The 10,440-nt window shown below is 54.6% G+C and overlaps 1 protein-coding gene across 1 annotated transcript in view; it reads right to left on the reverse strand.

Annotated features, from left to right (window-relative positions):
* The window catches only part of CHRDL2 (chordin like 2), a 29,174-nt gene extending 28,371 nt beyond the window's left edge, over positions 1-803 (reverse strand). The window contains exon 1 of the mRNA XM_026849454.1: positions 706-803. Coding sequence (XP_026705255.1) covers positions 706-803 — 98 coding nt within the window. The remainder of the gene's footprint in view (positions 1-705) is intronic.
* Positions 804-10,440: the final 9,637 nt, after the last annotated feature.

The raw sequence follows: 10,440 nt of genomic DNA on the forward strand, positions 1-10,440 counted from the left end.
GGGAGGGGGTGCGGGAGCCGCAGGTTTAACCCCTGCCTCCCTGCAGCCTGGAAGGACCGGCCGGGCTGGACCCCGTCCTGGGGTGCTACGAGCCGGGAGGTGACACTAATGGGATCTATCACACACCCCCCCCAGACAAAGCTCGGCTACACCCCTTCTCCCTGCTAAACCCCACTTGGCTCTGAGATGCCTGAGCCCCCCACGGGAGATGCACCCACCCCATCCCGGGGCAAAGCCGGCCCTGGCACAACCCCGAGCATCCCACGCTCCGAGTGGGAAAAACCCGAAATCCGGGCTGCAGCCTCCCCTCCTAGGGCTCTGCTCCATCCCCAAGGTCCCCCAGTGCCCTGATTCCCATCCCAGTAAATTCCAGTTCTCTTCCCAGTGCCATGAACAGGCTCCTTCCTTCCTGGGACAGCGGGGTGCAGCCATCCCCCCTGTACCCGCAGGGGGAGAGGTTTCAGCCAGACAAAACGGTCGAGGCCCCTCTGCACGCCCCCAGGTGCTTTACATTCCTCCAGCTGCATAAAACCATCTTAAATACCTGCAGGAACCCCCCCCTCCAGCCATGATCCCAAATCCCCCTCCCACCACTCCAGCAGGGCAGGTGGCACCTCGGCTGCCCCTTGGTCTCTGCAGGATGGAGGTGCTGGGCACGAAACGCCACGGGCCATGCAGTCACCCCTGGAGAAGCCACGTTCCCACCTGCTCCCCAAATCCTGCACGCAGCCGTCCTGCGCCAGCTGCCAGCCCTTGCTCTGCCCATCCGGGAGGCTCAGCTTGCTGCTCTCCAGGACCCTCATGGAGAAGCTGGGCAGCGCTGGATCCTCCCTGAGCAGCTGTGACCACTGCACAGCGCCGCTTCCCGTGGCCAGAATAACCCAGGACCACCAGTTTATCACAGAGATGGGCTCCTGCAGCTTCCTTAGGCGCCCAAGGCCAGATGTTATGTGGATTTTTAACCAGTTCTCCTGTTTCAGCTTCACAACTCACACTCCCAAGGGTGCTTGGAGCAAGACACTTTATTAGCCCAAGAAATATGGGCTTTACGCAGCACTGAGCATCTTCATGCCTGTATTCCTGCACCAGGCAGGCGTGGATGGAGGGACCAGACCTTGCAGAAACCCTGGGCTTCTGCTTTGCAAACACCTTCATCTCTACACCACGGGGTCTCTCCCTTCTCCTCATCTCCTTCAGCTTCCTTACACCACTGGCCGGGAAGAGACTGTCATCACCTGTGATCCCTCTGGCACCAGGTGACCGAGATCTCCTCCATCAGCCAAGTTATTATTTATTTTTCTCCATTAATTCAAGTTTGGGATCAGGTGTGAGACCTTTGTGCCTGATGCCAACCCACTTGAGAGTGGCACCAAGCCACCAGTCTGCCGACAGCTCCAAGGTGTTCCCACACCCTAATCCTGGTCGCATCAGCCATGTGCCTCATTTGGCTAGGAGAGGAAAGCAGCCAAAGGGAATTTTTGCAGCAAAAACTCATCTTTCCATCCATCTCTTCTTTCCATCCGGCTCTAGCCCTGCCCCAGGAGCCAGACACCACACCTGTCCCAAACCATGTCTGCAGGTTTCTGCTCCTGGAGCTGGATATGGGAGAGGGAAATCTCCTTTGTAATAAGAAACTTGATTTAATAACAGTTTAAATCATCATCTTTGTTATTTTCTCTTTAAGCTGCTGAGCACAAGAAGTCAAGATGCATTTCCTGGGAAGATGGCAATCACTGAGCCACGGCTAGCAAACACAGACCTCAGCCCACCTTGACTCTCCCGTACGGGAATATCTGTGATCCTCAAAGAGCACAGCCCTGTGCACAGAGCAGGAGACAGAGCTGGGTCGTCTGGTGGAGGTGGCGGTGGGGATTGTGACAGGTCTACTTGTTTACAAGCTCTAAAAATAATTTTAAGTGCTCGGTGTCCTCCCCTGCGGATTGCAGGTGTGATTCTGCTGAAGGACCAAGGCACTACAGGGGAATATAGGAGCCTAGAGGCCAAGCAGGGCTGTTGCTGTTGTATTTCAGGGCTAACCAAAGCAACCCGGAGGTGACCACCCATCTTCAAGACAAACTACAAAGCTGGTTTTTAGAAAAGTGTTGTGGTTTAACTGAAACCAGGACAAGAAGGCAGCAACATGCCTTGTGGATTACAATATCTGAGGTATCAGAGCAACCCAAAGCCTGGGATGGTCCACGCTGCCCACTTCTCCTCTGAGCAATGGGTCAGCACCCCACAGCCTCCGGGTAGGTCTGGGATGAGGATGTCCCATGTTGTGGTTGGAGGACCCAGGTTTTTTCCCCATCTTATGGTCCCCGCTGCATTATCTGTGCACTGACAGCTCTGTGCAGCACAGATTCACACCAGCCAGGTTCAACTCACCCAATGGTCCCAGTTACACAGAATCCCAGAATCATTGTGGTTGGAAAAGCCCTTGCAGCTCCTCCAGCCCAACCATGACCCTCACCCTGACCCTTCCCAACTCCCCCAGATCCCTCAGCGCTGGCTCAGCCCGACTCTTCAACCCCTCCAGGGATCCCGGGGACTCCCCCCTGCCCTGGGCAGCCCATTCCAACGCCCAACAGCCCCTTCTGCACAGAAATCCTTCCTCAGAGCCAGCCTGACCCTGCCCTGGGCAGCTTGAGGCCATTCCCTCGGGGCCTGGCGCTGGGGCCTTGGCTCCAGAGACTCATCCCCCCTCTCTGCCCCCTCCTGGCAGGGAGTTGCCGAGGGCCAGGAGGTCTCCCCTCAGCCTCCTCTTCTCCAGACTGAACCCCCCAGTTCCCCCAGCCGCTCCCCAGCAGACCTGTGCTCCAGACCCTGCCCCAGCTCCGTTGCCCTCAAAGTCCCCAAAGAGCAGAAGACACGTCACCAACACTGGCAGCCAAGCCTGAGCCCTGCTGCAGAGCTCAAACAGGGCCACGGCACAGCCCTGACAGATCCCCTCCATCCGCTTTCCCACACCACCTTGTTTTGGTGGGCTTTATCCCCTCCACTTCTCAAAGCCTTGAGCCCATGCATGGGCCGGGCAGGAGGGTAAGAGTCCTACTCCTGGCTCATCCTGCTTGACAGCCCTCCTCTCTGCAGGCACAGAAGCCACCAGGAGGTAGAGAGGGACAATTGGTTAATTTGGTCTGATGGCTTGGGTGGCTCCATTCCCTTCTGGTCCCTCTGGACACCATGCAGAGATGGACAGGTGGATGGGGAGGTAAAAAATCTCTCTCTGAGCTGCAGAGTCAATCTTGCCTCCCTATATGGTGCTCCAGGAGCTCCTCGCACCGCTGGCTCTGCAGCTCCAATTGGGGTGGGAAAGAGGAGAGCTGGCAAAGATCCTTTAGGCTGAGCCTTGGCCTGGCTTTATGCTCTTTCTTCTCCTGCACTGAACCACCGGTGGAGTCACTCTAATTCACAGCAGTGAAACCACAGGAGAGGAGCTACCTCATTCCCACGACTGACAGCGTAACCCTTGAACTCCTCATCAGGCCCGTTGGAGCCACCTCTGCAGGCAGTCTCCTGTGCCACCCCGACCCAGGGCCTGGCTTTGATTCAGCAATGGCAGGAGATGTGCCTCCAAGCTCCAAGCCAGCACTAAATATCTCCTGGAGCTGCAAGGAGACACCTTGCCTGTAAGCAATCAGCACCTCCTCATGAGGCAGCAGCTCGGGGAAGCTGCCATCCCGGCATCGCTTTACCCAGCAGCTGATTTCCTGCTCCCAGCCTGATGAGTGATTAACGCCGGTGAGAGCTCCTCCTGAAGGTCTCGAAGGCAGCTGGGTTTGGGGGACATTCAGGTAGAGCGTTCACTGTGGAGCAGTCTCAGAGATTGCTCTGTCCCAACGGACCACGTGTGAAACTCAGCCTCGCTCGGGACCTTTAGCACATCTCATACCACACCCCTCGAGCTACAAAGACTGTCTAGAGAGGACATCACCCTACTTCTGAGGACATCACCCTACCTCTCCTGACTCATGCTTGGGGAAAGAAGGAGGAGCAGCCTTTACATCTATCACCCCACAGCAATCTAACGACCTGCAGGACTCGTGCTGGAGGCAACGTAATTTGTTGCGGCACCTTAAATGCAAAATACGTTCCCAAGGGCTTTGTGGAGTTGCAACAGGATCCAGTCGAACCCTGCGAGAGCACACACCAGCATCTGTGAACGTCTGTTCTCCGCACAGCCAGCCATAACTACCGCAGGCAGCGGTTATTTTTGCATGAATCTGAGTGCTGGAGGACTTCCAAGAGCTCTAAAGCTGCACTTTTGGGGCTTTAAGGCAGTCAGTGACTGATAAGGCTTAAAAAGATAATTCACTAATGGGATCACATGGTCCAACCTGGAATGGGAAATCTGGTAATTTTTTTAGTGCCCAAGTGTGTTGCCAAGCACGAGATCAGCGCATGGTAAATAGTCTATACTCAGCCATACAGAGAGGACAGGGAGTAAGAGATTCTCCTCCAGGAATGGAGATCGGCAACCAAATAAGAGAGAGGCGAGGAGATGCTGGGCAAAGCAAAGGGGGAAGGACAGAGAGGAAAAATGGGGGAGCACAGTGTCTCTGCTGTGACATATCCCCACCTGCACCCCATAGCCAGGGCTGGCATCATCGCTGGGAGGACCACAGAGAGAAACGGTGGTGGCAAAACCCTGCCAGCTCCTCGGGAGGGGTGAGAAGCAGAGAAATGTTCCTCGGCAGGCTGGGCCAGGCAGAGGTTTTGGCTTGGGGTGGCGGGATGCGAGGCTGAAGCCTTGCACGGGCTTAGGATACCCTCTGCAGGCCAGCGCTGAGCTCCGCACGTCCCGAATTGTAGAATCACAGAATAGTTTGGGTTGGAAATGACCTTAAAGATCATCCCGGGCAGGGCCACCTTCCACCAGCCCAGGTTGCCCAAAGCCCCGTCCAACCTGGCCTTGAACCCTTCCAGGGAGGGGGCAGCCACAGCTTCTCTGGGCAGCCTGTGCCAGGGCCTCACCCCCCTCACAGGGAACAATTTCTGCCTCAGATCTCATCTAAATCTCCCCTCTGTCAGTTCAAAACTGTGCCCCTTCCAGGGGGTTGGTTGGAAGACAAGCTGGAGACACCGCCACGAATTTTTCTCCAGGGTGGGCTGGATGTGCAGAAGGAATTTGGGAGAATATTTGGCAGAGACCCCTTTCCAAATCCCCTGTCACTGGGATCTCTGCAAAGAGCTAAAGCTCTGCACGGCGGCTTGTCCCACAAATGGCTTTGGTGGGGAACTGTCTCCTCTTCCCATGTTCTCTGCTCCTCCCCGAGGGCTCCCCAAGCCCCAGCTCCCAGGTCAGGCTGATCCTGGGGAGCAGGCAGCTTTGAGGGGGGTCAGGGCATCCATGGGAATAACACACACACCCCAGACTCTGTCTAGCAGCAGCATCTACAGGACAAGCACCTGAGTTGCTGGACTAAGTCCAGCGCCAGCACCAAACCACTGACTCCTTCACATCATCATTCATCCTAATAAAGTCACTACAATCTTTTTGTTTCCTGGAAATTAGCTTTTTTGTCAAGTGGCGTTTTGTGGATCCCCACAACAGATCAATGCACCGATATCCTTTTAGTCATTTAACAGCTAAAGTCGAGACAACTAAAGATAGAAGTGTGGGTGAGAGAACAAGGACATGATAACCCCTAGAAAGTTCCTGGCACAGATTCAGAGGCTGTTTTCTTGGGCACAGATCCTCCCTTCCTCCAATCATGGGTCTTTCAAGGTGTTTCTCTGCACCCACATTTTCTCTGCTGCCAACCCAATGTCTAGGGTAGATGAGAGCCTTCACCGGAGGGACCTGACACCCAAATATGGTGAAAAGAGACTGTTTTAGTGCCCCAGTAAATAGATGAAAAGCAGAAAAGCGCAAGAGATTTCCATAGCAACCAGTGCAAGGCTCTGCCTCCTCTGATTTTCTCTTATTCCCCTTCCCTGCACACAGATAATCCAGGGGTGCTGGTTTGATCACTGACCCCGCGGGAAAGGGGTGGCCTGGCAGGAGGTGCAGTGAGCGCGAGATGGACCCAGGCTGACAGAAATCCCCTGCACCAGCTCCTTTGCTAAAGGGAGCACCAAGTTCCTCTGGAGGGGGATTCTGAACCTACGGCTTGCTTAAAAATGCCCCCCAAAAGTCAGTTCAAGCTGATTCAAGCCCTGGAATGAATAAACCTGCAAAGCCAAGTCATGCTCTCCAAAGCCCCGAGTACAATTGCCATCACGGTGACATCCAGCCCCAGCACTACTAAAATCTGTGGTTTGGGCAATACACAAAAGGCAAGAGCTCTGTTTGACTTGAAAATAAAGCCACACAGACTCGACACACCTTTGGTCTTCCCAGTTAAAAAAACAAAAACAAAAACAACAACAAAAACCCACCAAACAGAAAACCATAAAGTCACTGGCCAAGCTGAGGGTTAAGAAAGTTCTTACATTCCTGAAGACGAACCTGGTAGAAAACAAGGGCCTGGGGGCAGCTGCTGAAGAAGCCAGGCTGGAGAGCAGAGAGAGTGAGGGGCAGCAACCGGGGACATCAAAGAAGGACCACGGCTGGGGCAGCCCCATGAGAAGAAACATGTCTGTTGCACTCCGCTGGCGTTGGAGATTTCCTCCTCTACTTACCGTAGAGATCTGTCATAGAAATAAATATTTGTTGAGACAGGATCACAGGTAGGGGGAGACATCCCAGCGGGACCGGACAAATCTCAGGCTTAAATATCAATAAAAGAAATTCAGGTAGAAAAACAAGATACTAAAAGATTGGGACTGATCGTGTGGGAAGGCTTTAGGGTCCCCACTGCTGGAGATCTTTGAGAAGAGGATGAGCGTATCTGTCAGTGATGATGTACAGAGATGATCTCACCTTAGACCGAAGTGTAGGAACAATCTGGGTCGCCGTCTCCAGCCCTCTGATCGATGGCTGCCATGCAGCAGAGGCTTAGTTCTGATGGTCAACAGGGCATCCACACCACATGCCACGCAAAACAGCTCCCAGCATCCCACCTAACGAATGATTAACACCCCAGGAGAAGTCTCTGAGCTCAAAGACCTCTCCTACACCTACAGCCCTGAAGCAGCAGGGAGTCTAAGTAAAAAAGTCAATCCAGCACCCCTGGTTGTCTGGACTGGGGTGAAATTCCCTTAAATGCGTTTGCTGCTGGTTGTTAAGGGCGTCAGGCATTGGAAAGCAGGAGGTGCAAACCCAAGGCATGGCTCCTCTGTGCTCTGTCCTGCTCAGCACACAGCTGTGCAAGGAAAAAAAAAAGTAACTACCCAAGCAGATGCCCCCAAAAACACACACATGAGCTGATGGGTTTGTGGCATTCACTGATACCTCACACACGTCCCATCCAAGCCCTCTGCTCTGCCCTTCCACAATGGCTCCCTGAAGCCTTTGAGCATCCCTGTGTGAGGGGGTGTCTTTCCCACGAGCACTCTCTCAATGTAGAGGTTCCCCAAGGCTGTGCTACCCTTGATCCAAAACCTGAGTGCTCTGCTCAGCTGCAGATAAAAAAACTCCAACTATATGGCAGTGATGAGGAAGTGTTGGAGGTATCTGAAAGATGGAGAGGCACCAGAGAGATGTGGTGGCTACAGTGACCTAAAACCAAGAGAGAACGAGTGGTGGTGTTCAGAGGTCACGGTTGGGACTGTTGAACATCTTTGTTGGGGACATGGACAGAGGGGCCGAGCCCACCCTCAGCCAGTTCCCCCCGACCCCGAGCTGTGTGGGGCGGTGACACGCTGGAGGGAAGGGATCCATCCCGAGGGACCTGGGCAGGCTGGAGAGGGGGGACCCTCTGAACCTCAGGGAGGGCAACAAGGCCGAGGGCAAGGTCCTGCCCAGGGGTCGGGGCAATCCCAGGCACAAATCCAGGCTGGGCCAGGAGGGGCTGGAGAGCAGCCCCAAGGAGAAGGACTTGGGGGGCTGGGGGTGCAAACTGCCTGTGAGCCAGCACCATGCGCTGGCAGCCCAGAAAGGCCCCGTGTGCTGGGCTGCACCCAGAGCAGGGGGGGCAGCAGGGCCAGGGGGGGATTCTCCCCCTCTGCTCCGCTCTGGGAGACCCCCCTGCAGGGCTGGGTCCAGCTCTGGGGCACCAACAGCAGAAGGACACGGACCTGCTCCAGCGGGGCCAGAGGAGCCACGGAGATGCTGGGGGGGCTGGAGCCCCCCTGTGAGGACAGGCTGAGAGAGTTGGGGGCTTCAGCTGGAGAAGAGAAGGCTCCGGGGAGACCTTAGAGCGGTCCCCCAGGGCTGAAAGGGGCTGCAGGAACAGGGGGACTGACTCACCCCAGACTCAGGGAGCAGCTGTACTAAGGTGGCTCCTAGTCTAGACTCTGTTACTTGCCTGTGGCAGGAGGAAGGGATGTGGGTTAACAGGGCCAGCAGGGACACCAAGACAAGAATTATGGAAGATTTACGTCCGACAACGGAAAAATAGCTTTCTGGTGACAGAGATAGGCTCAGCCAGTCGCTGGGGGGGGAGGTGGGTTGCCAGCAGTGGAGGTCTTAAAGACCAGGATGAACAAGCATTGCTCAGGAATGACTCGGGGCTGAGCTGATCCCACTGCAGGGAAGGGGGTGACTGAATAACCCCTTGGGGACCTTGCCAGCGCCATTTTCCATGAGTCCTGCACCCCCCTGGGCAATGCTGGGGCGTAATATCACACAGATCTGAAACTCCACATAGCTTTTTGTCTTTAATAACCAGCTGGTCAGCTTAGTCCCCTGTCAGCAACACAGAGGGTGGTTTGCATTCCCCCCCAGTTCCCAAGCATGTGGATGCCACAGCTCCTCTCCTCAACTCCTGGAAGAGTGACCCTCTGTAAACCCTGCCCAGAGGAGGAAGGGAAAAAGGGGAGCCACCACAAATCAGATCCCAGGGATCTTCTCCTAAGGCAGCTGATAACCCCACAGGGATGGAGCTGGGGCTCTCTGTACACACAGAGCTCACCCCGACCAGCAGCCAGCACCCCTTGCTCATGCCCACACCTCGCTGCCTCGATATTTTCAAAGCCTGTTAGTCCGGCTGTCCACTGCCTCCTTTTCCCTGCCTGCCCCACTCTGGATACACATCCCCTCTACACCAGCTCTGTTTTGCAACCTCATTCCCACACCCTCCCTTCCCCGAAAAAAAAAAAAAAAAACAACATGATGACTAAAGGTAATTTTGCATCTCTTGCTCCGAGGCTCCCCCATAGGATGTGGCACCTCTAAGGAGGAAAATAGTTCAAAGCCTTTCTCTCCCAGTCAAAGCTGTAAGCATCATCGTCAGTCTGTTCCACAAGCATTGAAACTCTCCCCCTCGTTTGCTAATCGCTTAACGCTGCAGGCCAAGCGCTGTGGGTCTTCCTTCAGAAATGTCTGTTCCTCATATTAAGCCTCTGAGGGGGTTTGTTAAATGTTGTTAATGAAAATAATCAACTCCGCATCGCTAAACCTTCAAACGCTGACAGCAATGCCATCCCCGCAGCTGCAAGGCTTCATACAGCACCAGAGGTAGGAGTGCAGTTTCGTAAGATTTTTTTTAGCCCGGTTTCTTAGCTTGCAGGTCTAATCGCCAGCTGGCCCTTTCAACTAGCCTGACGGAAAGATAGAAATCTCAAAGATGCGCATCAAAATATTCTGTGCAAATAGGAGCAAAATGTAAATTAGCATTAAACGGGATAGATTACTAGGTTACTAGACACCGGGGAATCCACAAGAACCAGAGCTCTGTGTAGAAGTGCATCGCTGAAAGGATGTGATTTCCTAAAGCTCCCTGCCCTTCACCTCCCAGCACCTCACACCCGAAACTAGGACCTGCCCCACCACCCCTTCAAAGCGAGTTATTCAGCAGAAGACTAGAGATTAATTTTAAATCCCGGTTTCAAGCAGCAATAGAAAATGACAGGTTAAGAGTGACCTGAAAGTTTTGTGATGTGGGTGGGGAGCTGGGAGGAAGGGGTGAGCCTGAGGCTGCAAGGTGGGAATTTGCACAGTTCCACGGGAACCTGACGGATGTGGGACTGAGCACGACGATCACCGTGCAAACCCACTGACTGAACGCCTCCAAGTATCTCTTACCCAGAAGGGGTTAAACTGAAGGGTTGGCGTGGTACCAGCCCCTGTGATGTGCGGTTTTACAACCTGCTGATCTCATCTGTGGAGCTCCTGGACCTTCACAGCCAGCCCGAGAGCCGAGCTCCGTGAGGAAGAAAAGCTGTAACAACAAATCAGGATGGGAAAAGGTTCACACGGGGGGATGTGGTGGTGTCTTTTTAAAGACCCACCACGGCATCTTGTAGGAAGACGGTTGAGGAGGACGGTGGAAGTGGCTGGAGGCTGCGTCGCGCCCCGCAGACACAGATAAAGAGAAGACACCCCCGCACAGCCAGCCGCGGAGGAGCTTCCCTGGCGCAGGCCACGGCCTAGAGCCCCGCAGTTGGGCGGAGGGG

The sequence above is a fragment of the Athene cunicularia genome, assembly GCF_003259725.1.
Source record: "Athene cunicularia isolate RWA chromosome 1 unlocalized genomic scaffold, athCun1 chr1_part1, whole genome shotgun sequence".
Taxonomy (NCBI): domain Eukaryota; kingdom Metazoa; phylum Chordata; class Aves; order Strigiformes; family Strigidae; genus Athene; species Athene cunicularia.